The sequence below is a fragment of the Balearica regulorum genome, chromosome Z (genome assembly GCF_011004875.1).
Source record: "Balearica regulorum gibbericeps isolate bBalReg1 chromosome Z, bBalReg1.pri, whole genome shotgun sequence".
Taxonomy (NCBI): Eukaryota; Metazoa; Chordata; class Aves; order Gruiformes; family Gruidae; genus Balearica; species Balearica regulorum.
This window is the reverse complement of record NC_046220.1, coordinates 75,763,538-75,791,535: the sequence shown is the minus strand read 5'-3', so window position 1 is coordinate 75,791,535 and position 27,998 is coordinate 75,763,538. Positions and strand designations below refer to the sequence as shown.

The 27,998-nt window shown below is 56.2% G+C and overlaps 1 protein-coding gene across 6 annotated transcripts; it reads left to right on the top strand.

Annotated features, from left to right (window-relative positions):
- Positions 1 to 5: 5 nt before the first annotated feature.
- LOC104631335 (receptor-type tyrosine-protein phosphatase T) lies at positions 6 to 27,988 on the top strand. 6 transcript variants are annotated; one of them, XM_075740256.1, is made up of 29 exons: positions 6 to 1,525; positions 10,615 to 10,857; positions 11,674 to 11,916; positions 12,052 to 12,294; positions 13,122 to 13,364; positions 14,027 to 14,317; positions 14,681 to 14,778; positions 15,312 to 15,504; positions 15,717 to 15,828; positions 15,967 to 16,213; positions 16,960 to 16,999; positions 17,519 to 17,624; positions 17,803 to 17,870; positions 18,157 to 18,299; positions 18,432 to 18,519; positions 19,135 to 19,205; positions 19,613 to 19,649; positions 20,363 to 20,460; positions 20,650 to 20,766; positions 21,841 to 21,998; positions 22,078 to 22,213; positions 22,960 to 23,109; positions 23,251 to 23,350; positions 23,888 to 23,967; positions 24,388 to 24,522; positions 24,969 to 25,094; positions 25,698 to 25,855; positions 26,130 to 26,265; positions 26,886 to 27,988. In XM_075740256.1, exons 1-29 carry the CDS (start codon positions 1,423 to 1,425, stop codon positions 26,958 to 26,960), a joined length of 4,038 nt encoding a protein of 1,345 aa, XP_075596371.1. In that variant the 5' UTR covers positions 6 to 1,422; the 3' UTR covers positions 26,961 to 27,988. The 6 variants fall into 6 exon arrangements, with proteins under 6 accessions (XP_075596371.1, XP_075596370.1, XP_075596374.1 ...); XM_075740255.1 differs by having other exon boundaries at positions 17,513 to 17,624; XM_075740259.1 differs by lacking the exon at positions 10,615 to 10,857 and having other exon boundaries at positions 17,513 to 17,624.
- Positions 27,989 to 27,998: the final 10 nt, after the last annotated feature.

Below are 27,998 nucleotides of genomic sequence, written 5' to 3'. Positions count from 1 at the left end.
GCTCTGTTGCAGGGAGATGGAACAGACAAGGGAGAAGAGGCTGAGACTGCCTTTCTGAGCAGAGGAGAGCACAAGGGAGGTGGCCAGGCAGACTCCAGCTCTGTCCCTGAGAGGTAAAAGACTGCTGGAGTATCTGCCCTCGAGCACCATCATTGCAGGAAAAAACAAAACAATACCACCAGCAGCACCCAACCCCCCCCATACAAACAACAAAAGAACCCCAAATCCCCCCCAAAAAACCCAAGCGTTCTACCACGTTTTACTCAGGGTCAGATTTTTGGGGTGGCTGGGGAGAATGTGTTTGGGCACGGCCACCCCACAGTGGCCTTCTCAATGCTGCTGAATAAAGGGGTTGCAGGGTGTGCAAATCAAGTGAAGGATGTGCATCAGCAGAAAGCAGAGCCTGATCCCAGGCTTGGGAGTACGAGGCCTTGCTGAAGAGCCCGATAAAGAGGAAGGCCATCACAAGGGGCTGCAGCCCTGCCACAAAGCCTCAAAAAAGATTTCAGAGCTTGTTTTTCTCCCAGCTGTGTGTTTCAGCTCGGACACGGGCCAAGCACCTCCAGCAAGGGCTGCTGGGTGGCTGGGGAGGCTGGAGCACAGACTCATCGACTCCTACCCTTGGCCACCTCTGGTGGCCGGGTCTGCTGCCATGGCCACCAGCCTGCACCACACAGACAGACTCACTGCAGCCCCTTCCCTGCTCGCTGCCATGCCTGTGCCACCTTCTCACCCCTTCATGGTCATTTCCACTTCCTGCACGTGTTGGCAACACAACCTGCCACAACGCTTGGGTGCCAGGGCTCCAGGGCTCTCATCAGCTTGTTCCTGAGCATCTGGTCCCAGCCTGGTCTTGAGCACCCAGCCAGTTCTGCCAAAACCTTGGCGTTTCTGCCCATGGCATGCACTGCCAGGTAAGTAAGATCATCAGTGCACTTCAGAAGTCCTTTTTATCACAGTCCTTATCAGGCAGTAACAAGGCGAGGGTTGTCCTGAGGTAGTCTCTGCTTGACTTTACCATGTGAATATGGAAGCTACATCTTCCTGCAACCCTCAGTCACGAACCAGCACAGCTCACAAGTCCTTCTGGACCACCGAGAGCTGTGCTGGGAGAAGAGGCAACCCAGCTGTCGTGGCTAGTAGCTGCTTCTGGCAGAAAACCGTGGTTGCCAGACAAGAGTTCAGAGAGCAGCAAGATTGCAAAAGGGGCGTGAAGCTGCCCTGGTGCACAGAAGAGAAGAATGAAAGCGGCGCTGACACTGGCGGAGGTTCCCTCTCCAATGAGGAAGCCTCTTGCACTATATATGATTTCTCTGCGTGGCTGTTTCCTTTTTGTGCTTGCACCTCTTGCAATCAGACGGGTATGCTGTGAGGGAGCCAGCGAGGTGAAACCTCAGTCCTCCCCTGGGAGCATAAGTACACATGGCCCTACGATGGATATTTCTCCTGCTCCTCGCGCCTCTGCTGGCAGCACAGGAGCTGCAAGACAGAGACCCCAATATCTCCGGAGAACCCCAAGAAACAGGTAAGAAGTTCTCGCTCCTCTTCCCACAAGAGAAGGTTTCGCTGCCCTCCTGGTGCAAGGTTGCTGTGTATCTTTATTGCATGCAGGGTGCAGTAGCTTTATCAGAGAGGACGGGAGCTGATGTCCATATCAGGGCCCAAGACACTTGGGCATCAGTTGGGTTGTGGTGGGGTAAAGCTCTGTTTGGGGATGGAGGGCAGCAAACCTCGGTGTGCTGGGAAAGCCTCTGCAGGGGCCGTATCATTCCTCTATGGAGTGGGCAGTGTCCCTAGGAGCACGGGGTGGCCGTCGCTCTTCGCAGAGTGTGCAGATGCCACGTCCTCACCACAGTGGAGGTGGGTGCTGGTGCCCAGCAAAGACTTGGGGAGTCAGGAGTCCGGGAGACCCTGAGGGGCAGGAGTTACGATGTGCTGGGATTTCTCTTTAATGGGCTTCCTTGGTGCTGGAAGGCCAAGGCACCCCCAGGGCTGTGCAGGGCTCTTCCTATGCAGGCTGCACACTCTCATCCCAGCAGTCACTTAGCGGGTATCTGCAGGCTCCTGTAGGTATCTGATATCCTCAGGTTATCTGACCTCCCAGGAGGTTGGTGAATCCACCCAGTGCGGCACAGTCTGGGGTTTGAGCTGTGGTCCAATGGCTGTGACCTTGCATTGCTCTGCATCTGTCTGAATTGAAGTATTTCTCTAAATGAATCTTGCTGGAGCTAGGTGATGAAAATCACTACACGAGCATGTACTCATGTTGTCCCAACCCACTGCAGGGATGTGCCTGGCCTGATGCAGGCTAGAGAAACCTGCTGATTAAGGACCCTGGCTATGATAGAGGCCAGGGAATGTGACCAGGATCTTTAGTTGCTGACGTGAAGTGACGGCAGGGTCTCTACTGTGTGATATGGGCCACAGGAGCTTGTTCCCAGGGGAAAGGTGTCCCTGTGGTTGCAGAAAGCTGAGCACAGCACATTGTCACTCAAAAAACCAAGGGCTAAGCCTGCAACACAGGATATCCTCCAGCCCAGAGTGGCTTTGCCTTGCACGGATCTCCCACTGAAGCTGTCCCACCAGGCCAGCTTGTGCAACCGCACCCAAGCGTTGCGTGGCTCTCCAGCTTGTTTTCATGGAGCACAATAAGGCACATGGCTGTACTGTGTGTGGTGGGATGCAGCGGGGACTCTTGGCACGCTCTGCACATCTCGGTCACCCAGCTGTCCCTGGAGGATTCTGGGGCTGCCTGTGGCGGAGATGGTATTGCTGAGCTTGCACCTTGATGTTTGTGAAAAGAGGAACCAAGACAAAACCATTTGGCAGCCACACCCAGCCGTGCAGGCAGCCCTGCCTGCATCCTCAGCACATGGGCTCATTCCACCCGGGATCTGTGCCGAGGTCCCCACCTGATGGATCGGGGGCCTTCTCTCGCCAAGGGACAGGACGAGGGGGATGGCCAGGGTGGGACAGGAGGGTCCCTCCCATCCCCGTTAGGGTGGAATGGGCATCTGTGGGGCAGACAGTGGCAGTGGGGCAGGGTAAAGCTGTTGGGCAGAGATGGTGGACATGAGGACAGGACATGACCCAAAAGTCCCCGTTCCCAGGGGTCCCTGAGCATCTCCCATGACCCTGACGGATGTAGGCTACAATCGGGGAAGGAGAACAGCCCAATGGGACAAGCTGCTCCCAATGCACATTGCCATCCTCTTCCAGGCACCCAGAAAGCCCCCAACACTGGGGGGGACCGGGGTGCCGGGAAGTGTGTCCTGCATGCCAAAATTGCTGGGTCAGCTTCCCCTCCCGCCCTGTCCTTCCCGAAGCATTGAGCACCAGCAGCACGGGTTCTGGAAAGTTCGCAGGCATGGCAATAATTTTGGGAAAGGGCTGTGGGCCACGGGCCCGGCAGTCACCGAGGAAATGAGGCCAGAGGGCAGAGGCACGTCCCAGCGCTGGGCAGGAGGTGGGGGTACACGGCGATGCCGCTGGGAGCCGGGGAAAGAGCAGAGCAGCTGCAAGCAGAGGATGTGGTCGGTGTGTGCGGTACAAGCGTGAGCCAGCACAGCACTGCTGCTCTCTTCACCCCGTCACGGGGGCACCATGCATTGTCCCATTGTCCCATTGTCACCTCATTGTCTTGCTGTGCTCTTCTCATCAGGGTTTTCTCTCCCCTGAGATGCCCCACCTGTACAAAAGTGTCATCCCCTTACAGTCCCCGTGTGCCTGGGAGGCAGGTGGAGAGGCTTCTAAGGGATGTTTTCCCTGCGGAGGCAGGGTCTGTGATCCAGGCTGGCCCTGGCCCCTTTCTCATCAGCCTTGCTTGACATGACGCAGTGATTCAGTTGCAGCTGACAACGAGCCCTAACTAGGGGCATAGCTGCAATGCCCGGTGGGTGGGAGGGTGCTAGGGAAAATAAGGCCACACTCAAACCAAAAGGGACTCCAATTTCAAACAGTGCCTAGAGTAAATCCTGTGGGGAACACAAACGCTTAGAGATGCTGCGGAGGAGTGCCTTGCGGCTGGACACCCTTGGTGCTGTGAACTGTGTGCTCCACCGTGCTTCCACTTTCTGTTACCAGAGTCCAGATTCAGGAAACAAGTATTTTGGCTTCCGTTCTTAAAACTCCACCACATGCCCTGTTGCTTGGCAGAGCAGTACGGGTTAAAACGCTGCCGTTGCCTTCCTCTTCCCGCGGTGCCTTGTTCAGCGACCTGCTTCGCCGCCTCCTTTCCCTGGCACCGCTCCCCAGCAGAGCAGCACTGTGGTCTCTCTGCCCCTTCCCCACTCTAGCACTGCCCATCGCTCTAAAAGACCTGCACAGCAGCTGTGTTTGCTAGTGATGAGTACAGAGATGCTTTAAGACCCGCGCATGTCTTGGTGCGTTCTTGGTGGCTTGCAATACCACTCTCCACGGGTGGAAACCGTGGTTGCTTTTCTTAGCTCCTCTCAGCGAGCACATGGCATCGAACGCAGCAAGACTCTTGCGCGCTTTGCTGTCCCCTCTGTTAGCTGCCGAGCTGCCACAGGGAAAGGGTTGAACTTTGCCTGCTGCTCCTTAGATTTCACCTTGTCTTTTACTCTTCATGTATGGGATAATACAATGTAAGAAAGTACATCTTTTGCTGGTAAGCAAAGGGCTGAACCCAGCAGCCTGACCTGAATGACCAGCACAGCTATTTCTCCTTTCTCCTCATCCTCCCTGACATCTGTTTCTGGGGCATGCTGGGGCTTTGCTTTGCCTGCCAGACTCGTAACTCCTTTGCAGCAGGGACAGGCAGTCCAGATATTTCTGTAAAATGCTTCCTATATTCATGAGTATTAAACAATATTAACAAGGAGGGTATTCATCTAATAGCATCAACTGTAGAAAAACATAACAGTTAATCTCTGACTACGTGAAGCAAATAGACTATCCTTGCGTTACCGCTCCTGCCTTGGCATTTAGCATTCTGCATTTTACAGAGACCACACATTGCACGTTACAAAAGGTGCCTGTTTGGTCACATCTGTACTGTATTTTCCATGCTGAAATTTCACTTATCTCAGCCTCTTTCCTATAGTTGGGGGTGGAGGGCCTGTGGGCGGCTGTCTGCCTGCCACGGTGCAGGGTAAAAAACAGCGTCTGATGACTGTTTCTCTGTTCTCCCGGATGCTGTTAGTCTCTACAAGGCTAGAAGCTGAGCATTTCTTTCCCCTTTCTCTCTGAGCACCCTCCCTTCTCCAGCAGCGCCCCGTCCCCCCATACACAGGTGTAGAAGCGAGGCTGAATCGGGTTGTATTTGGCAAAGTTCTTGAGACAAAAACAGGCATGGACTGAAAGTGTCTTCCCCTCCCCTTTCTGTGGGGACACAGAGACTTCTAGGCTTTACCCTCAAGCAGTCATCAGAAATGCCACCAGGAAGGGCTCTGAGCACATGCAGACACCTGAATGCGGATGGTGTCGGTGCTGTGACGTCCTGCATGTCTTCAGCTCCTCTGCAGCAGCAGGGGTGCACGGAGGAGGCAAGCCCTGGAGGGCTTGTGACAGCACAGGCACTGCTAGCAGGATGCTCTGTGTACAGGAGGTAACAGGCTTTGGCAGCCTCACAGGCTGTCTCAGTGGTGTACACTACTCCTTTGCAAGGCAAGCAAGCTCATTTTGTCATACGTGTCCCTCTGTCAGACAGCATTAATTCCCAGGCTAATTTCTGAGGCTGGTGCACTCCCCTACAGCAGCACTCTCCAGGCTCTGGCTGCTTAGAGGATGGGGACAAGCTGTGGGCTCTGCCTGCCTTTTCTGATCTCTCTCCATCCAGCCCTCAGACTGTGCCCAGCGTGCTCCGTGACCAGCCTGCGTCTCGCTGCTGCATCAGCCCCTGCCTGTCCCATGCATGAGCACGAGAGGGCCACATCTGGCAGGCCAAAGTGCACGGGGGAGCCTGTGGGGAACGAAAAAAAGGGGGGCAAATGACCACCCCCACAGCTCTGAGGGCTCAGAAAGGAAAGGACAAGTTGCAGAGGACAGGCATCCCACCAGTACTTGAAGGGACTCTGCAGGCACAGGCAGGTACAAGGAGGGAGCAAGAGGGTTTGCCTGCAGGACTGCTCACCGGTGTAGTCCTTGTGCCCAGAGGGCAGGTGTGGCCACTGAACACCGCTGGCACAGGTGCAGTCTTCGCAGAAGCACGTTTCGGCCATCTGCCCTTGCCTGATGCTGCACTGGAAACCACACCAGATCACAGCAGCATCCCACCACCCCCTCCTAGCAGACACTGACAGGAGGACTGAGGAAGCCCTGGAGCAAAACTGCACCTCTGCCAGGCCCTTTTCACCAGAAAAAAAATAAAAGGGAAAAGATGCTGATGTCTCTGGCAAAGGATTAGGGCTGATAAATACCCAAGTTTAAGAGAAGTGATTCACTGGAGTCCCGATGAAGGTAGCCAGCCTGGTCAGAAATATGTGGCGGTTGTGCCAGCTCAGTCCAAGAGATCCCTTCACAGCCGCTTTCAGCCAGCCCCCCTTACAGTCACTTGTACTTCAGTGAACACCACCCGTGACTAAGGGCTGAATCAATCCTAATCAACAATAATTAGTATAATGCTGAATAAGTCTAATTTCAGTGTGCAGAAGATGCACCTTTCGGTAAAAAAAAAAATCATAAACTTTAAACAAAGAGTAATTCTCCTTTGTACTACAGTACGTCTGCATTGTATTACACCTCTAAAGCAGCACCTGTGAGATACGGCCTTTATAAAAGTAGCATTACCCCGGCCTCTGTCAGGAAGCACCATACAAGGCCAAAAACCTCTAGAGATGTTCTTTTGTGGTTGTATCAGCGGCAAATGCTTTGCTACATGAAGGGCACTAAGAGTTTTGGTGCGAGGCTCAGGGAGAGCCGGGAGCAAGGCAGAGCTCTAGCATACAGCCAGCAGAGCATCAGTGTTTGTGGGAAGACACTGTCCCAGATACCTCTCGAAATCTGCACCTGTGTCAGCAGGTTGCACGCAAAGGAGAATTTCTCTTTCCCTTCTCGTTTCCTGCCCAGCAGGTTGCCATGTCCTGCTGGTGGGTTTTGTGTCACTGTGGGGGCTGTAACTCCTGCCAGGAGGTATGGAAGCACTTACACAAGGAAAAGCAACGGGCCCCCTTTGCACCAAAGGTCAAGACTGGGGCAGTCGGGGAGATGCCAGCCGTGCAGCCCCTCGGCTCCTGGGGCTGTCTGCGCTGGAGGGGTTTCGTTCCTTCAAACTGCTTCTTGCTTGAGGTCAGACCCTGCAAACCTATTTTCGAGCAACGGTTGTTCACATTTCTGCTGTGACTCTGAAGCTGGAATGATCCCATCAATGAATAAACTTTGTACGGGCATGGTTTTGGGCCCTGAAATGCAAAATGAAGCACTGGAAATGCCTTCACAAGTAGCTCTTACCTGCCTGAAATAGTTGCGGCTGCTCAGTTTGCCAATCTGGGGGGATTTTATTCCATTTATTCTGGCTGAGATGATGCCAATGTTGTGGTCTGCTGGCCTGCTGCATGAGGAGTGCAGAGGACTCATGGTTTCACGGTAAGTCCTAATGCTCTTTGGGTGTGTTGGGAGGCAGCGCAACCTCACTGTGCCTGCCTGGCAGCACCCTGGTAACTTTGGACAATGTTTGGGTACTTACAGCTGAATTTGTTGGATGAAGAGAGTTGATAGAGAGGTACATTTCTTATTATATGAAAATTGGTACCTGATCAGAGGCCAGAGACCCTAATTAGTGCCGTCCAGAGAGAGAGCAGCACTCCTGTCTAGAAACTAATGGAAAACGAATATGAAGATTTACTTCCATGAGTTGCCCAATCTACATGTTGCAAAATGCAACTAAACATGCAGCTGGTGAAATATGTACCTGCAGCCCCTGTCAAGTCCTTTCTGCCAACTCCGATATGGGGGTGTTGCCCCTCCTGGTTGAGGATGGGAGGGATATGAGACAGGAGGTACCCAGTCCTAGGAGCCAGTGGCTATTTTGGGCAAGGGATGGAGAGGAGAAAATAACAAGTGTAACCTGCAGACCAAAAGCGAATTGGGAACTCGAGTGGGCTTTTAGCTGCAAATAAGTGTGCACATGGGCGTGAGCAGGCAGGGCCCAGCAGGATGACAGGAACGCCGGTGAGCAGTGCCAGCAAAGACTGACGGGGGCTGCTGCATTGTCATAGCCCCTGATCTGGGGGGAGAGAGCACAGGAGAGAGCAGCTGATCCTGCTGGCTGGGATCCCTCCACAGCGCACGGGTGGGCAGGGGGGCCTGCAGGTAACCCTCCTGCACTGCACCTGAGGGTGCAAGGAGAGTTAATGCCCCTGGGGTCCCATCCTGGGAGGTGCTCACCTCTGCCACCCGTCTGAAGTGAGGGCGACCAGCACCCTTCTGGACGGGGCCATCTCACCCCCGGGGACGCTGCCAGAGCCCAGTGATCCTCAGGGCTCTCCCTCATGTCCTTCGCACACAGGAAGATGTAAAGCTCCCTCCAACTGGGACCCCAAGCTGCAGTTTACCCCACACCAGAGCAGCTATGCCTTGAACGATTTGGTGCAGCTCAGCTGTGCTGGGGACTATGTGCCATCGGTCCCTCAGATCAGATGCATTTCCAACGGGACCCAGACCTTGTGGAACAGGACTGCCACCTGCAAGGGTAAGCACAGCCCCATGTCAGCCTGACCCCGGGGTCCTGAGCTGGCAGCAGATGGGGGACAGTCCAGGAACGGGAGGACCTGGATGCCTTGGCTTCCCCCGCTTGTCCTGGCAGCACCGGGGCACCTTTTGTCTCAGGACCTTGCTGTGGGCAGCTGCCAGGAGTTGGGGAGGGGTTCAGAGGCAGGAACCCTTCCTGGTCAGTGCCTCCTGCCTCCACATGGAGAGCTGCCATTGTCAAGTGGGGAGGAGTAGGAGTAGCTGGAGGGGTTCAACTTGAGACTTTGGCACTTTGCGTTTCCCGTTTCCCTGGGGAGCTTCTCTGGGGTTTGGGTGAGCTCTGGTTGGAGGCTATCACTGCTGCACTGCTCACCTGGACATGAGGAGGGCCAAGAGAAGGGGTCTCAAGCAGCGCATGCGTTGGGTGGAGCCCAGAGGAGGCTTGGGAGTCCTAGATAGGGGGTGATGACAAGCCCTGTGCCCCTGAACAGTGTCTGGCCACATGGTGGAGGTAGAAGGACTTCTCGTGTGTGTCAGGGTGAGTGGTCAGGTTCATGGGGAGGAGAGAGCTGTCCCAAGCCTCCTCTTCCACAAGCTAAATAAGCAATATTCACTCAGCCTCTCCTTGTATCTCTATCCTGTTAGGATAGAAACCCTCATCTTTTCAGCAGTTTTGTGACTCACAGATACTGTGGCAAAGTCTGGGATGGGGAAGTGCTCCCATTAGCGCTGCCTGGTAACTGCAGGGTTCCCTGACGTCCCTTACAAGGGTCAGCTTTAGCTGACCTTGGGCTTTCCTAGCACCATCTCTACATGCATAGGCAGTGCTTCTCTTGCGCCTTTGCAGCCTCTCCTTCCACCTCCTATATACTGCCTCTTGTGCTGCAGCTCAGTTCCCTGTTGCCAAGCTGGTCCCGGAGTAGTTTAAAAAAGACTTTGTCCGTTTCCTCACCTGAGGAGGTGGGCACACTTGCACCATGCTGTCACCTTTACTGGTCTTTGCCCTGGTCCTGACTCAGAGGCTCCAGTCAGGCCCTCTCACATTGCCCATTGCATAGGAAAGCTCTATACAAACAAGCCAGCTCCAACCACCAGCACGCAACTGCCCTACTGGGGTGATGTGCTTGGAGCTGCAGACCCACAGTAGCCCCCTTCCCAGCATGCTGACACCTGCCTCCCCTCTGCCAGCATCCCAGAGAGACACAGGCTCACTCCACAAAGCAGAGGATTTATGGGTGCAACGAAGAGCTGGCAAAGAGCTCTTGCCCCATCCTCCAGTGTGTGACTAGTCCCTGTCCCTGAGAAGGACTCTCACACTTTTGCCCTGACAGGAAAGTGCCCCAAGCCCCAGTGGGATGAAAGAGTCCAGTTTGTACCAAGCAAAAATAGCTATGAAGAGAATGAAGAACTGACGCTGACCTGCCCTGGACATCTCAAGCCATCCTTCCCCAAGGTCAAATGTGCAAGGGAATTATTACGAGTGAGTTCTGGAGAACCAGTCTATGGAGATGCCTGGTGGGGCAGGAACAGCACAGGTGCCTGGATGCTCATTGAGAGGGCTGTAGAGTGTATTGGTAAGTGAGGCAGCAGCCACTCTCCCGTGTCCCCTCTCCGCCTTCACGCTCGATAGCCGGTTGTGACATTGCCCAGCTGGGCAGCAGGCACGCCACAGTCCCTCCTTGGTGCTTCACAAACTGTTAAAGAGAACAGCCGAGCCAGGAGACAAGAGACAAGGTAGTGCCAGCTGGGCAAGCAAGTAGCTCCCTCAGTGGTTCCTGAGAAGTACAGAAGGAGGGCCCTCCCTACAAGCCTTGTTGAGGGGTCATGTCCCAGCAGATGGGTGTCACTCTCCCGCTTCTTTCAATGGCTGGAGGGGTTGCTGTGGCTTGCTGATACCCTACCACCTACCCCTGACCCAGCTGGTTAGCTCTCATCCCAACTGACACCCACTTGTACCTCTGACAGAAATGTGCAAAAGGCCCCAGTGGGACCCAAGACTCCAGCTGGCACCAGACAAGGAGAAGTACAAGAACAACAAAAAAGTGATGCTGAGCTGCCCTGCGGGTTTCCAGCCATCCTTCACCCACGTCAAATGTGAGAGGAAAGTCCAGCCCATCAGTCATGGGAAACCTGTATACAGAGAAGTGTGGTTCGGAAGGGACAGTGGAGGTGACTGGACCCGCATTCAGTCCAGCGTGGAGTGCATCGGTAAGGGAGGCAGCAGGAGCTCTCCTGGCTGCCCCGCTCTGCCCTTCCTGAGCAGGGGAAGGCAGGCTGTGTGTGCACAGGAGGTTTGGGGCTCTCTGCCTGCCTGGGGAAAGGGTAGGTGCTGCTGAAGGTGGTGTGGAGGCAGCCCCTGAGCCTGCCCTGTGCTTGCCCCGGGGCTCCAGGGGAGCCTGGTGGGGATGGGGCTGGTGCCGGCCTCAGCCCCTGAGGGTCCTGGCAGGAGGGGGCTGTGGGATCGGGGTGGTGGGCAGTGGCCAGGGCTGCCCATGCCAGGCCAGGGCAGAGCTCCCGGCATGCAGGGCTCCAGCCTGTGGCTCACAAGTGCTTGGGAGGTTCCTGGTGGAGATGCCAAGTGTGTGGCCCCACAGGGCCTGGGCAGGATACAGGGCCAGCAATGAGGTGCCCACGGAGTGACCATGGTCCTTGTTGCGCCTCCAGGTGCCACCCCAGAGTGCACAGGTCTGCTTGTCCCCCCGCCTGCCCGTGCAGGTGAGGGAGCCTGGGGACATCTCCTGCAGCCCCGGGAGCTGGAGCGGAGGGGACTGAAGGGAACCCCGTGTACTCGGGGCAGCCCTTGGCATCGGGGCTGGAGGCTGTGGGGGATGCAGCTGGGGGAAGGACGATGCCCTCCCTCAGGTGATGGGGATGTGGGGCTGCCCCGGGCAGGGACAGATCTGTGCTGAGTGTGGGGATGGCCGTGCGCAGGTAGCCCAGTGCTCAGGGCAGGTGGGCAGGGAGAGAGAATGTGGGAAACTCCCTGCCGCGGGTTGTGGTAACACTCACTTGTACCTCTGCCAGAAACGTGCAAAAGGCCCTGGTGGGACCCAGGACTCCAGCTGGCACCAGACAAGGAGAAGTACAAGAAGAACGAAGAAGTGATGCTGAGCTGCCCTGCGGGTTTTCTGCCGTCCTTCACCCACATCAAATGTCTGGGGGAAGGCCAGCCCATTACCAGCTGGAATCCTGTCTACACAGACCCATGGGTAGGAAGGGAAAGTGGAGGTGACTGGATCCGCATTCAGTCCAGCGTGGAGTGCATCGGTAAGGGAGGCATCAGGAGCTCTCCTGGCTGCCCTGCTGTACCACAAACCCAATGATTGCTCAGATGCCACCACCTACCTCTGCCCTACCTTGTTACCTCCCAACACAACTAATATCCGCTTGCACCTCTGACAGAAACGTGCAAAAGGCCCCGGTGGGACTCAAGAGTCCAGCTGGCACCAGACGAGGAGAAGTACAAGATGAACGAAGAAGTGATGCTGAGCTGCCCTGCGGGTTTCCAGCCGTCCTTCACCCACATCAAATGTGCGAGGGAAGTCCAGTCCATCAGTCATGGGAAACCTGTATACAGAGAAGTGTGGTTCGGAAGGGACAGTGGAGGTGACTGGATCCGCATTCAGTCCAGCGTGGAGTGCATCGGTAAGGGAGGCAGCAGGAGCTCTCCTGGCTGCCCCGCTCTGCCCTTCCTGAGCAGGGGAAGGCAGGCTGTGTGTGCACAGGAGGTTTGGGGCTCTCTGCCTGCCTGGGGGAAGGGTAGGTGCTGCTGAAGGCGGTGTGGAGGCAGCCCCTGAGCCTGCGCTGTGCTTGCCCCGGGGCTCCAGGGGAGCCTGGTGGGGATGGGGCTGGTGCCGGCCTCAGCCCCTGAGGGTCCTGGCAGGAGGGGGCTGTGGGATCGGGGTGGTGGGCAGTGGCCAGGGCTGCCCATGCCAGGCCAGGGCAGAGCTCCCGGCATGCAGGGCTCCAGCCTGTGGCTCACAAGTGCTTGGGAGGTTCCTGGTGGAGATGCCAAGTGTGTGGCCCCACAGAAGGGTTCCAGGGCCTGGGCAGGATACAGGGCCAGCAACGAGGTGCCCACGGAGTGACCATGGTCCTTGTTGCGCCTCCAGGTGCCACCCCAGAGTGCACAGGTCTGCTTGTCCCCCCGCCTGCCCGTGCAGGTGAGGGAGCCTGGGGACATCTCCTGCAGCCCCGGGAGCTGGAGCGGAGGGGACTGAAGGGAACCCCGTGTACTCGGGGCAGCCCTTGGCATCGGGGCTGGAGGCTGTGGGGGATGCAGCTGGGGGAAGGACGATGCCCTCCCTCAGGTGATGGGGATGTGGGGCTGCCCCAGGCAGGGACAGATCTGTGCTGAGTGTGGGGATGGCCGTGCGCAGGTAGCCCAGTGCTCAGGGCAGGTGGGCAGGGAGAGAGAATGTGGGAAACTCCCTGCCGCGGGTTGTGGTAACACTCACTTGTACCTCTGCCAGAAACGTGCAAAAGGCCCTGGTGGGACCCAGGACTCCAGCTGGCACCAGACAAGGAGAAGTACAAGAAGAACGAAGAAGTGATGCTGAGCTGCCCTGCGGGTTTTCTGCCGTCCTTCACCCACATCAAATGTTTGGGGGAAGGCCAGCCCATTACTAGCTGGAATCCTGTCTACACAGACCCATGGGTAGGAAGGGACAGCGGAGGTGTCTGGACCCGCATTCAGTCTAACGTGGAGTGCATCGGTAAGGGAGGCATCAGGAGCTCTCCTGGCTGCCCCGCTCTGCCCTTCCTGAGCAGGCTGTGTGTGCACAGGAGGTTTGGGGCTCTCTGCCTCCCTGGGGAAGAGAGAGTGGTGCCGGATTTGTCCCTCAGCACTGGTGCCCTGTGCTCGGGGTGGTTGGGGCATTGCGTGGATGTTCATTCACTCCAGAGGAAACTGCTGCTGATGCAGCCCAGGTTTCTGTCCCCACTGTTGGCAGCTGGGGCAGCCTGCACAGCGCCGAGTGGGACCGGTCCTCACCGCTGTACACAGGGCCCCAGGCAGCGTGCCCAGGCCAGCTGGCTGGGTCTGTCTGGAGAAGAGCACCAGAGTCCAGGAGCAGGAGGGCAGGGCCTGGTCTGGCTGCCGGATTTGTTGGCTAAGTCATTGCTGGTGTGAAAGGGACAAGGCACCAGATCAGTTGCTAGCCCCAGGGTGGCAGCTGCAGAGAGGCCACAAGTACTTGCTCTTACCCTCCCACAGTGCAGGCAGTGCCTGAGTTCTGGCTGGGAGCAGCCAGCACGGCCTCATCCCCCTGGTGCTGTGGGCAGGCTGGGTGGGGGAACCATGAGGATGATGGAGGTTGGCTGCAGGGCTGGGAGGGGAAGGGAAGGAAGTGACCATCTTGTGATGTTTCCTTCACAGAGGTCCTCCAGGTTGTCCCCGGGACCTTGGAGATTTCCAGCACCAGCATCAAACTGAACTGGACCTGCAAGCTCCCTGACGTCTGCCAGCGCATGCGGGCCATGTGCCGCCTGGCAGTGCCTTCCTCCCCTCCCTGTGAGGCTGAGGAGGTGCAGGGAGAGGAGATGCTACATGGCCGAGAGGGAACATTTACTTGTTCCTCTCTGCAGCCCTTCACCGACTACAGTGTCACCATCTCCCTGCCCCCCAGCACGGTCCTTTTCACATGGTTGGTCAGGACAGGGGAAACAGGTATGTGTGCATGAGTGCAGGAGAGAAGGGACAGTGCTAGGCTGTGTCACAGGTAGGGGAGGTGGATAAATGTCCCCTTCACCTGGCAGCTCAGCCTGATCATCTGTTCCCTGCAGTGATGATCCAGGGGAAGGGGCTGTGCAGGGCCCTGGAGCACAGCACGTCCCCTCCTCACTCTCCCCCTCCTCTCCACACCGTTGCTGCTCCTGCTGCTGCAGCACATGCAGCCTTTGTGGGGGACAAACCCTGCTTGGGCGGGCCCTTTGCAGCCTGTCCCCTGGGCCAGGAGCTGCCTGCACCCTGCTCTGGGCTCAGCCCCTCCTTGCTGGCCCTGTGCACAACCCTGTCCTCCTGTGCTTCCAGTGCCGGACAAACCGGAGAAGCTGTGGCTGGATCCCAGCTCGGGGTCCATCAAGTGGGAGAAGCTGCCCTCCTGCAATGGGGAGATCATTGGATACCAGGTACCAGGGCACCATGGACTGCCCATAGTCCCCCTCACCTTGCCTGGTGCCTCCCTGCCTGGAGCTCTGTGCAGGCAGCCTGGCGGAGAATGGGGAAGGCAAAGCCATGATAACCTGCAGAAGGAATGAGAAGTTCAGGGCTCCTCTTGTGGGGGATGTCCCCACAGTGCCTGCGGTGTTGCAGTACCATGCCGGTGACCTGGCCTCAGGCTTATTACGCATATATACACCTCTTCAAAGGGCCGGCCTCTCCCTTGCCCTCAGCTTTCCACAGAGGCTTGGTCCTTTGCTCACAGAGGCAGTCCCTCTGGCATCCTGAGTGTTGGCTCCAAATTGCTCCTCTTGTCTGCTCTGAGGTCCACACAAGGGGCCAAGGCTCCTGCTGGTTCCTCTGTGGGAGCCTTCCACAAGCGGGGCAGGCGCAGAGAAGGGGAGGCTTGCAGGGGTGCTTTGCTCTGTCTCGGTGTGCTGTGGGCAGGTCCCCAGAGGGCAGGTGGGAGCTGCTGCCCTCCAGTTCTGTCCCCTGTCCCCAGCTGAACATCACAGCCCGGAGCGCACAGGACGGCGGCTTCCTGGAGATGCAGCGGCTGTGGCTGAGCAGCTCTGTCACGGAGCACTCGCTGCCTGGGCACAGCCCCGGCAGCAGCTACGTGGTGACGATGCAGGGAGTCACGAACGCCGGAGCTGGGGCCGCGTCACTGTGGGAGTTTCAGACCAACAGGTCGGGTAAGGCTGGCTGTGTCCCGGTCCCTCCAGGGTGGCCATGGCGTGCGTCCTGGCTGAGGCAGCTCTCTGTTCCCAGCCCCGTGGCCTCCCGGCCAACGCCAAGGAGTCTGGGCACAGAGGAGCTGTGCTCTGCGCCCTGCATTGTCCCCTGCTCCCCACACAGACCCTGCCGCGCTGCCCACTGATGCTCATCCCCAGGTCTTCCCCTCCAGACACCCCGCACCCTCTCGACATCAGCTGCCGCAGTGTCCGTGACATCTCCCCATCCCAAGGGACCGTTGTGCTTCCCCTCCGGCCCATCGCCCGGCCCCCCGAGGCGGCAAGGTGAGTGCAGCCCCCCGCAGCTCTGCTCTCCGCAGCCCCGAGATGGGTTTCCACACTGCCAGTGCTCGCCCGCAGTGGCCTCCATCCCGCTCTCCCCAGCCCCGTCTGCCCCGGGCCTCTCACCGCCCTGCCTTGCAGGGAACACCAGCTCATCGTGGTTGCAACGCACAACGGCACGGCGGTGGAAGGCGCCTGCTCGGGGGAGCCGCAGCCCTTCAACGCCAGCCAGCAGCCCGGCACCTACGTGGCTGCCGTGATCAACTTCACTGCCTCCACGGACTTTGTGCTGGGCGACGGGACCCACGGGCAGGGCTACCACAACGCTGCCCTCCAGACGGGCTGGGACTACACGGCCCTTCTCCGCCTCGTCCGCCACTCGCCGCAGGTACCTTTTGCGGGGGGCTCCTGCTCCCCGGGGACGCTGCCAGCCAGGGCCGGGCCCTTTGGTGGGGTCTGGGCCCTCTGCCGATAGCGAGCGTCAGTACCGCACGGGCTCCGCTCCCAGCCCCTGTGCTCAGAGCCTGGGCGCCTCGGCAGGACAGCGTCCCGGGGGTCCTTGGCCACCGCTGGGACATTCGGTGGCTGTGGGGCGGGAGGCCTTTGCGTCAAGTGCGGGCAGTGGGGCAGGAGTGGCCTTGTTTTCCGAAAAGCGGATTCATTGCCCGGTGTGCAATAAGTCAATCCTCACACACTTTATCTTTTGAGTAGGTGGTATAACTGGGGTAGGGGGCTCATGGGTCAGCGGTCGCAGAGGCCCTGGCCCAAATTACCTTCCCCCTAATTTCTCCATACTTGTGGCACTTCCCATTGGTTCTTCAGGGTCTGTTGATCAGACAAACGATTTATCAGTTATGCTTCTACCTCTTGACAGTCACGTCTTCTTTGATACATTGTTTGGATAAATATTAACTAACACAGGGGTAGGACTGTACAATAGCCATCCTTAGTAGTACCTAGCAACTATCTACAAAGCTATCTGTGACATCCTTAACTATGAAAAACTACCTGTAACATTCTTAACTATGCAACTATGAAAAACTATCTGTAACTTCTTAGCTACAGAATCATGATTAACTTTTAAATCCGATGCAAGATATCAGCCTGAGCTCTCCCTCCCGTCTCCTCCAACAGGCAGAGAAGTTCACCTGTGTCTGCTACAGCTTCTCTGTTGGTAAGCGGGCTCCTCGCTCCCTGTGCCTGAGAGTCTCTCCCGCATGTTCCCTTTTCCCAGCCTGGCCGCTTCCCGTGGAGAGGAGCTGGCCAAGCGCAGGAGCTACGGGGTCTCGTTGTCCTACTTCCATGTTCATGGAAATTCTCTGGATCTTGAAGCTACCTACGGTATATGGGCTTTGGGAAAACTCCAGCCACTTAGGTAGCTGTGGCACCGATGTCAGCTTGACACTGTGCATCATCCCTGCCATCATCACATACTGTGTCTTATTCCTAATGCTCCCCTGGTGTATGCGCAATCCCAAAAATACAGACACCTCACCACACCCTGGCTGTGCCGGGGCAGTCAGGGAGAGAGGTATCACACCAGCAAGGACCTAGTTTTTCTGCACCAGCTTAGCAATGCAAGGCCTGTGGTGGGAGATGAGGGACACTGCTTTTCACCCCATGCCCCTGTGTGATCTCCCGATGCCTGGTTCAGGCTGTGCAGGAGCCTGAGTCTGGGCTGTGCTAGTTGCAGGGCAGGAGCCAGGGCCCCTGATGGGCAGGATGCCTCTTGTTATGGCAGTAGCACTGGTTGTTGCACTCCTGGCACTGGGGATTTTGCTGTTCTTCGTGCTCTTCAGGTCAGTATGTGCCTCCCCTCTCCTGCTCTCTGTGAAGCCTACAGCATCTTGCACTGCCAGGGATTGTCCAAGTGGACCCTGAGATAAAGCAAGGTGGGAGGAAGGGCTGTTACATGGGCAACAGCCTCTCCTCTGTCTCTCTCCTGCTGGTGTATGGGCCTGACTTGCTGTTTTGCAGGCGAAAATACAACTGTTCAAAAACCTCGGAGAACAGCAGCACTATTCCCCTGCGGAGATGTCAAGGAGGTGCAGTATAAGCAGAGGCTCTGCATACCTTGTGTGGACAGGCTGTCTGTTAAAAGCATAGGCAGGGTGCTTACAGACTCTGTAAGGTCCTTACAGGAACAAGGGGATCAGAGGTGGCTGGCATGGGAAAAGGGACACCTCCTAGGAGAAAGGGACCTGCATGGGGAAGAGCAATCTAGGGTTTGGTGGGGTCCTGACCACCTCAATGCCAGCTCAGTCCCAGCTGCAGACCTCCAAGCCCAGCCATCAGGTGTATGCTACACTCCTGGCCTCATGGTCTCTGTAGGTGTGTGCAAGCTGAACACACAGATCCCGGTGGAAGAACTTCTGGAGGCTCTGAAGAGGTTTAAGAGGGCAGAAATAGAGGCAGAGCAGATAGAGGATGAATTGATTGACAGGCATGGCGCTGGTCGTCTGAGCGAGTATCAGGTCTGGTTTAGCTTTGTTTTCCCACCTGGCTGCACTGTCCACTCAACCCTCACCCCTTCCTTGGATGTGTGATGCAGTTGGCCTTGGCCAGCCCCAGAACACATGCAAATGCAGAGTCTTCTTCCTCTGCAGCAACTGTCCTCCACTTTGTTGCATCCCTGCAATGCCGGCAAGGAGCTGTGTAATCAGAGCAAGAACCGCTACAAGAGCATCATCCCATGTAAGCAGAGCTCTCCAGGGGTTGGCACAGGCACTTGGAGGTGGTTGGGTATTACAGGGTGCTGGGCTGGTGTAGGTGCCCCTCCGGCTATTCAGCAATGCTGAGCTCCTTGTCTCATCCTCTGTGGCCACTGAAAACCAGAGGGATTTTCCAAAATCATCATGTTGGCCCCGCTGTTTTATATCCAGTTGAAGAATCCTTGTTCAGCTCCTTAAATATCCCTGCAAGCTCATTCATCATTGTATTTCTTTTCCTGCTGTTAGTCATTGCTGAACACTGCCGTTTCCCATCCAGAGGTAGCTATTTGTGGAAAAGTGGAGGGAGTGACCTAATTTCTATCAAACTTATAGCTCCTGGGGGACTCACGTGGTGTGGACATTTGGCCATTGCATTAACAGTCTTCTCCAAAAACATGTTGCATTTCCTGCTGTGCCATGTCACCTTTCATCTCATTAGCTGTTCTTTAGCTCTGAACATCTCCTGAGGCCTGGAGTGCCGCTGAGGAGGGAGCAGACAGTCCTGGACTTTCCTAAATCACTTCCCCCTCCTTAAACACTCACTTGGTTGCTGTCCCAAGGAGACAGTCCACTGACTCCCACCTCCCTTCTCTTTCAGACGATCACTGCCGTGTGGTGCTGCACCCCTCTGACACAGGGAACAGTTACATCAATGCCAGCTATGTGGATGTAGGTAGTGAGGAAATGCTGGCCTGGGCAGGGTAGGAGAGGTGCCTGGCTATGCTGGGTGAGGACAGTGCTGCTCACAGGGGTGGCCCCAGGGTCTGGTACTTGCTGCCCTCAAGTGCTGGCAGATCTTGGTATGTCGCTTTCATTGCATCCTCTCTGAGCTGCCCAGAGTACTCTGGGTTTGTGTGCAGTTCTCATCCCTAACAAAAAAGGGACGTGTGTGAGGGGACAGGAGTGGAGATGCAGCCCCTGGGTACCCACTCTCCGTGCTGGCCAGGACTGGTGCAGTGGCTCAGGCTGTGCTGAGGGCTCTGGGCGCTGATGCCTGCGGGGATGGGTCCTTTATTTCATTCCCTGTTAAATGTTTAACCCATGTCATCAGAGCTGTTTGAACCTCTCCCCCACAGAGCTACCGGAGTCCACGCTTCTTCATTGCAGCTCAAGGTGGGTGCTGCCAGCCCTCATACTCAGGAGATGCCAGTCCCTGCTCTGAGGGCTTTGGGGAGTGGGGAACAGCAGCCTAGGAGATGTTAATGGCTCAATCCAAGGCCCTGTATCTCCTGGGCCTCTGTCTTGGATGGTGGTTACGGCTGCTGCAGGGCATGGAAGGCCTCACTGCCCAGGCTGAGGACATGGTCCTTCCACCCATGAGCCTGGTTTGTTCCTTTTGGCAGCTAGCATGACAGGGACAAACCTGCAAATGCCTGTCATGTCTGCACTCAGTGCACTCAGAGGCAAGCTCCTTCCAACGGTGCAAAGCCGAGATGGGTTAGTCTGTGCAGCATGTGGTGAGGAGGTCTCAGGCTCCTTGCAAAGCTGCAGAAATGCTCTTTGAGAAAGAGGACCCTAAATGTGGGAGCAGCTCACTGACCTCTTGAGGGTGTGGATGAGGAAGTCCCTGAAGTCACAGTGAATCCCTGACATACCCCAGGCTCACCTGTCCTCCCACTTCCTTGTTTCAATTTCTAACGGGTGATGAAGCCAAGATGCCCAGCACCCCTGCCAGGTGCTGCTGTGCCCAGGCTGTGCAGTGTTAGTCCCCAGGCAGAGGGAAGCCCAGGGCTGCTCATAGCCTGGGAATGTCTGAGTTGTGCCTGGGAGCAGCTATACCCCCATGGCTTGGACACTGGCACAGGGCTCTCTTCTCCTCCCCCAAGGCCCCTTGCCTGGGACGGTGCTGGATTTCTGGCAGATGGTCTGGCAGGAGAAGACCTCGGTCATTGTGATGCTGACAGGCTTAGTGGAGCAGAACAAGGTAGAGAAACCATCTCAGCCTGTGCTCAGCTTGGGCCTCCTCAGAGTCCAGGCTTCCTTGCCTGCTTTGATTTGCTTTGCTCCCAGTGCAGCTGTCCGTGAGGGCAGAGAGCAGCTCTACGCCACTGCTGGCCTGCAATGCTCCCCTCACGGGTTTGCTTGTGCTTAGCAGTCTCACTGCTGTTGACAGACCAAGTGCGAGCAGTATTGGCCAGAACAGGAGCAAGTCTATGGGGACTTCACCGTGACAGTCAACAACACCAGGACCACCACGGGCCTTGTCACACGCATCTTCTGCCTGCAGAAGGTAAGCCTAGTGTGTAGCTGAGATGGGGATGTAGGATGCTTTTGGGTTTCGGCAGCTGGTGGGAGTTGTCGGCCAAGAGATGCTGTGGGGGGCCCTTCCTGGCTCCAGTACTAGCAGGTCAGTGTTGCTATCACTGGATGCCATGCCAGGGCATCTGTGCCAGACAGAGGCAATTGGTCAGCTCGAGCAGTCACCCCAACCGAGTCTGGACTGATGTGCATGGGTAGATCATGGATCCTTGAGGGCTTGGATGAGGTGATCGCAAAGGGTGTGAAAGCAGTTAAAGGGTATAAAAGGGCATCTCTGTACATCCAGGATGATGGGACAGGTGCCTGCCTGTCACCTGGGCCAATATGCAGAGGGTCAACATTGAAGCTCCGTGGTCACTTACAGCTCCTAAACCTGAACAGATAGTTTATGGTTTAAGATAACTTACATAATGACATTTCTCAAGACTGCTGAAGTTGTACTTCAAATAATAAGCAGAAACTGAAGGACCTGCAAGGAGGGAAACACAAGTACAATATAAAGGAATTGCAGTTATGCATATTCTTGTCTTTTCTTGTCTTGCCCAGAGCAAAGTCTAGCTGAAAGGTAAAGCTCCAAGAGCACCTGATGGTGGTTCATAGCAGTACATTAGTTCAGGCCAAGTGAATGTGATGTTTAGGGAAAAATACGTGATGGGCTGGTAATAAAAGTGACGTACCAGCCTTAGGAAATACCTTATTTGGGGAAGTCAGGGCTTTTCAATGACTATGGAAACAGTCTACACTATGATTTATTTTTTTTTTCCTCTGGGCACAAGCTGCATTTACTGCTCTGATTTCACTGTTCACAGCATGGGGAAGCAGAGAACAAAGTGAATTGTACAGCAGTATGCTGGGTGAATTTGCCCTTTGCTCTCTGATGAGCTGTAGTGGAACAGTCATTGTGGTGGGGGTGCTGGGGGGGACACTGTGTGCCGGTGCTTCCCTGAAGTGGTTTTCTCCACTGCACCCTACCTGTTGGCATGCAATTACTTCATGCAAGTTTCCAGACTGGTTCCTGCTCCTAGCCATGTCACTCCCTTTGCAGGCAGGCTGTGCTCTCCCAAGAGTGGTGGAGCAGTTTCACTACCTGCTGTGGCCAGACCATGGGGTGCCCAGAAATGCTGCCCAGCTCCTGTGCTTAATGGAGTTGGTGAACAAGAGGGGGTTGGAAACCCCTGCTGGACCTGTGCTGGTGCACTGCAGGTACTGGGGCTGGGAGTGCTTGGGTGCTGGGGCAAGGCTGGCTGGGGCACTGCTGACCCCCAGTTTTCTGTATCCTCAGCGCAGGGATCGGGCGGACAGGTACCTTCATCGCCCTGGACTTCCTCCTGAAGATGGGGAAGATTGAGGGGAAGGTGGATGTGTTTCACTGCGTGCAGAGGCTGCGGGAGCAGCGGGTCAGCATGGTGCAGACCAAGGTGAGGAGTGTTACCTGCTCCCTGCACACTGTCAGGCTGCTTCCCAGCCCTCCCAGGGATGTGGCATGCAAAGCCACACTGGCCATGCCATTCATGGTCTAGCCACAGGGACTGGAGCTTCCAGGTGATGGACACTGCAGGATCTTGTTTTCAATGCTGTGTCCAAACCTGTTTGGGATCCATGTTCCCCTGAAGGAACCTCTGAAGGATCCTCTGAAGTGCCAGCAGCTTTCATACGTATCAATCATCCTGGTTTAGAAGGGCTGTCTTGTAGGGAAGGAGCGTGCACAAGAGTCCACGTGTCCTTCAGGCTTTCAGCATGTCTGCCCTCATGGCATCTTCTATGCAGCAGTGTCCTGACTGAGGGACTACATCCCCATCGTCTGCTCAGTGCTGGGACTCTTTGGAGGAAGGGGTTGGACAGGACCATCCAGCTGCTTGTGGGAGGACTAACTAGTTCACTGGTTTTCTGGGTTTCTTTCCCCAGAGCAGGGGTCTGGCCTGAGAGGGAGCATTCAACCACAGGAAGATGGTCTTGTCTGGGCTGTTGCAGTTGCTGTCTGTTTCTCAGAGCAGGGATGCCTGCACTGAGAGGTGTCTGGCCTCAGGGCCCCACAGCAGGAAGATGAAGGATGGACCTGGCTTATTCCTGGCACAGGTCAATGCCAGTGAGCTGATGGTCTGGAGTCCCAGGGCTTCTCACAGAGCAGCTCCAGACTGTACAGCTGACCTGTATCCTCATGCAGGAGCAGTACACCTTCTTGTATGAGGCACTGCTTGAAGGCTTGCTGTGTGGCAACACCGGCATCCCAGTGGAGAGCATCGCCAGCCATGTTCGCTGCCTTCGAGAAGCTGAGACCTCAAGGCAGGACAATGTCCTTGAGAAGGAGTTCAAGGTGCCACCCGGATCTGGTGTATTGGGTCTGGTGCTGCAGGGGCTGGTGTGTGGGATGGACATGGGGAAGCATTTCTCTCGGGTGGCTGAAGAAGGGGAGGAGCTGACAGGCAGAACTTGCTTGACTGAATCATCCTTACAGGCCCTGCAGAAGTTTTCTGAGTTGTTCCAGCTCCTGCCATGCAGAGAAGCAGAGAAACCCAGCAACCAGCCCAAGAACCGCAAGCCAGGCATCCTGCCAGGTACCGTTGGCAGGGCTGGGCAGCTCCTTGCTCTGTGACCCAGCACCTGAGAGCAGTGCGGGGGGGACAATGCTGCCCTGCTGCTTCCCTCCCCAGCACCATGCCACTGGCAGCTTCTGCCCAGAGTCCAGTCATCATTTTCTGGTTGGCAATAAATATAGATTAGGCTGGTCCCTCCATGAGATCAAGACTCCACCCCTGCTTCCTTCTGGGCTTGCTGGAGGTGTGTGTTCATGGGGTACACCTGGGATAAACATGTCCCTGGATCCAATCTTTCCTAGTGGAGGAGCCCAGATGAGGCATCAGGGAACAATGAGGAGGGTGGACCTGCTGTACCTCTGTGCCTCTGCCCATGGGGTTTTGAACATCCCATGTTAGGCAGCCCTGAGCTGTCATGGCCGTGGGGCTGGTAGTGCCTGTTCATCCAAGCCTCTCCAGCCTGTATCACAGGGAGCCACACTGACCCCACCGCTTGCAGGGAAAGGCCTCTGTGTGGGGAGAAGATTTCATTTGCCTCTCTGCCCCTTGCCTCCGCAGCGGATTCCTGCCGGCCCATCCTGATGTCCTCGCTGAATGCAGACGGCTCGCCAGGTTACATCAATGCTGTGTTTGCCCACGTAAGGCTCCAGCCCCAGTGGGGGGTGGGAGCTGCTGAGAGAAGCAGAGATACCCTCCCGGGCATCACTGCTCAAGGCAGGGCTAGACCACACCACCCTGGTTTGAGGTGTCCCAGCCCTGGGGCTTCTTCACAGTGACTACTTCCCAGCAGCTGGGGCCCTGCTGCCAGGAGATGGCCCCCGCGATCAGCCTACGTCCTGCCTGCACAGGCAGCTCAGCAGGGTGCCGCACAGCTGCTGGCTTTTCCTGCTGGGAGCAGAGCCCAGGTGTGATGAGCTGAGGGGGCAGTGGGGTGCAAGCCCCAGGGACTGCAGATGCCTGGCTGCAGGGAGGCAGGAAACCGCTCACACTGTCAGAGGGGTTCTCTGGGCGTGGGTTGTGTGACCTTTTCCTCCCCCACACCCCGGTGTGTTTTGCAGACATACACCCAGGAGGACAGACTCATCGTCACCCAGCTGCCTTTCCCCACCACGCTGGTGGATTTCTGGGCTCTGGTCTGGGATTACACCTGCACGTCGGTGGTTATTCTGAACCAGCTCCAGGAGCTGGACGAGGTCAGCAGTTCATGCGCAGCCCTTCCCTCTCCCGGCTCCCGGTGGGACTAGGCAGTGTGCTTTCTGCCTTTGCCCCTGCACAGCTCTTCTCATGAGAGCCCTGCTTGCTGCGGGAGCCCCTGCAAGCTTGTGGGCTCCACCCGTGAGAGCCCTGAGGACAGCCCCAGCACCACGGCACTACAGCGGTGGGGTATCACCAATCTCACAGCAAGGGAGCATGCCTCAGGTTTTGCTTACCCCTGCCCAGGTATTCTCTCTGCAGGAGTGTTATACTTCTGGCTGCAGCACTGCGGGTTGGTCCCCAGCAAACGGGAGGCAGAGCACCTACGTGCACACTGTGGCTTATGGACAAGGGGCTGGTGTGAGCACATCCATGCAAGGTGCTGAGCTCTGCCACACGTGTGGGCTGGGGCTGTGTGTGATCACACACGTGTCTCTTCCTCCAGACATACGTGGAGTTCTGGCCCACCCAGGGCGAAGCTGCCTATGGCCGTTTCCATGTCCACCTGATCTCAGAGGAGCCTGGAGCTGGCTTCACAGCCTGGACACTTGCCCTCACCAACAGGCAGCAGGTGGAGTCTTTGCACAGAGATGGTGAAGTCCTGCAGAAACAGCCTTTGCAAGAGCTGGGAGGACTGGCCAGGCTCTAGCGTCAGCAGGCTTTGATTTGGGGTCAAAGTCACAGCTAGGGATGGCAGAAGCCACAACGGTCAGAGGGATCTGATGGGGTCCTGGAACGGCACTGGCCAGAGTGAGGCCTTTTGCCTTGGAAGGGAGGTTAGTCCCAAGAGAGTGATGCTGCAGGCAGAGGTACGAGGCAGAGGTACATTTGTGTACCTTTCTAATTTGGAGGACAGCTGCCATGGATAGACTTCGTGCCTCTCAGTGGTGGTTTGTGGATGGTGATGGCTATTACAGGTAGCTGGGTGCTGGACTGGCATCAGTCTGAACTTCACCTGGTGCTCAGTTCTTATCTTGTGCTCTGTGTGTCTGCTGGTCTCAGAGCACTCAGTGCAGAAGGGCAAAGTCTGGGACTGGGCAGCTCCCATGTGGAGTTGCTCCCTTAATCTAGTGAGCATGGCTGAGCCAGGAATAATACATGCTGTCCCTCCCTTCTCTCCATGAAGCCAATGGGTTTCTTCTTTGCCCAACCCGCTGTCTTTCTCCCCCACTAGCCCAAGAAGTCTGCACTGGAAGTCCGATTCTGGCAGCTGAAGGACTGGCCCATGCAACAACGCCTTCCCCCATGCCCTGCCACCATCATCAGCCTCCTAGGGAAGGTGGAGACACACCATCGGCAGAGCCAAGACGGACATATCCTTGTTGCCTGCTGGTGAGTTATATCCCTTGGAGGAGCAGCCATGGCACAGAGCTGGCTCAACCCAGGCTGCATCACTGAATTTGGGTCACAGCTGTATCTTGGGTGGAGATATGGACATGAATTCAGCTGTGTTCAGGGAGGAAGACTTCCCTGTGGAGGCTAGCTGGGTGCAGGATCTGTGAACAAGATCATCCTGAGAGCCTGCATGTCTAGTGGGACACCTCTGAGGCTCAGCCCTGCCAGCTGATCCCAGACCAAGTGACTCTCCCTTTGCTCTCCTTCACAGGGATGGTGCAAGCCGGAGTGGGATCTTCTGTGCTGCTAGTTTCCTGTGTGAGCAGATCCAAAGCGAGGGGCTGGTGGATGTATCCCAGGCTGTGAGGATGCTGAAGAGGCGGCGGAGACAGCTGATTAAAGATGTGGTAGGTGTTGACCTCAAACCCAGCCGAGATGGCAACACCAGAGCAAGAGCCATAGCCTGGACTGTCCCAGTGGCTGCCCTAGCACCTCTGTGCTCAGACCATCCTGGGGCCAGTAGGGGCAGATGAGACCTCTGAAAGCCCTGTTTGCTGCTGCTGGGATATACCCACTCACTCAGGGGCAGGTTCTGCAGAACTGGATGGGCACCGGAGCATCCTGTAGGCTGAGTAGCCCCTTTATAGTCCACTTGGCCTGCTCAGCAAGGGGCTGCACTGGTGGGTGCTCAGGTACCTGTCCTGCACCCACCTCGCCCTCCTGGTCTGGGTGCTCAAGGCCATCATAAGGTGAGAACCTCAGATGGGAGTGAGCAGCAAATGTTTCATGCCATGGACGCTGGCTCTTCTCCCAAGACCAGCTGGCTCCAGCATTGGGGTAGCCCAGCCCTCAGCTACTGGAGCACATGTCTGTGATTCCTCAGCAGGGGAAGGTGGGCTTCAAATGGGAGGAGGAGAGTGGGTTGTACCTGTGCATAACTTGCTCAGGAAGCTGTTGGCAACCATGGCTGGCCTTCCACTGCAGATGTTTGTGTACCAGGTTCTCAAATGCATCCTTCTGTCCACAGGAGCAGTATGGGCTCTGCTACGAATTAGCCCTCAGTTACTTGAATTCATTTGAAACCTATGGGAATTTCAAGTAGAGGCATGACCACAGCCCATCTCTGGCCAGGACTTTGACTCTCTTGATAGCCCTCCATCAATAACAGTGGAAACCAGAGGAGACAAGAAGGGTGTGCACAGCCCCAAGATGCTTTACTCCCCTGAAAAGCCACCCCAAGGGTCCTCTGTGGCTGGAGAGCACAGGCTAGACTGTCTCCAATTTGTGGTCAAGCTTTGAAGCCGGAACTTGACCCTTTGCCCAGAGGTTGCACAGAAACTTACCTGGAATCACAGCCTGAGTATGCAGACCAGAGCAGAGGCACCAGGACTTAACCTGTCTGTGCTAGGGATGAAGAGAACCAGCTGTCCCATCCAGGCTCCCTTGTCCCTTCACACAGCCCCAAAGAAAGTGGGGTAGCTCTGTGTTTTGCCAGAAGAGCATCAAACCACTGTAAGATCCATGGGGCTGAGGAGCACAGGCTATCTGTACTACTTGGGGAGAAGCATGAAGCCCAAGGCCAACAAGAGCCAAGGGAGGGATGACCCACAGTCATGTAGGGATAGCCTGGTCCTTCCCACCCCACACAATCCCTTCCTGGAGCTCCATCTTCCTGATGCTGATCTAGGTGCTGGCCCTGCCAGCTTGTCCTGGTTTAGGCAGGGATAGAGTTAATTTTCATTCTGGCAGCTGGTGTAGTGCTGTTTTTTGGATTTAGGATGAGAATAATGTTGATAACACACTGATATTTTAGTTGATGCCAAGCAGTCAGGGACTTTTCAGCTTCTCATACTGGCCTGCCAATGAGAAGGCAGGGGGTGCCCAAGAAGCTGGGAGGGGACACAGCCAGGACAGCTGACTCAAAACTGGCCAAAGGGATATTCCATACCGTATGACATCACATTCCACATATAACTGGGGTTTGGCCAGGAGATGATGTGGCTCGGGAACTAGCTAAGCATCATCTTCAGGTGGTGAGCAATTGTGCTGTGCATCACTTGTTTTGTGTATTCTTTTATCATTATTATTATTCTCTTCCTTTTCTGTCCTATTAAACTGTCTTTATCTCAACCCATGAGTT

Coding starts and splice junctions, on each gene's coding strand:
- LOC104631335 (XM_075740255.1), top strand. CDS start 1,423: ATGGCCCTACGATGGATATTTCTCCTGCTCCTCGCGCCTCTGCTGGCA. Junction 15,505..15,716: donor GTTTCAGACCAACAGGTCGG/GTAAGGCTGGCT, acceptor CTTCCCCTCCAG/ACACCCCGCACCCTCTCGAC. Junction 20,461..20,649: donor GCTTAGTGGAGCAGAACAAG/GTAGAGAAACCA, acceptor TGCTGTTGACAG/ACCAAGTGCGAGCAGTATTG.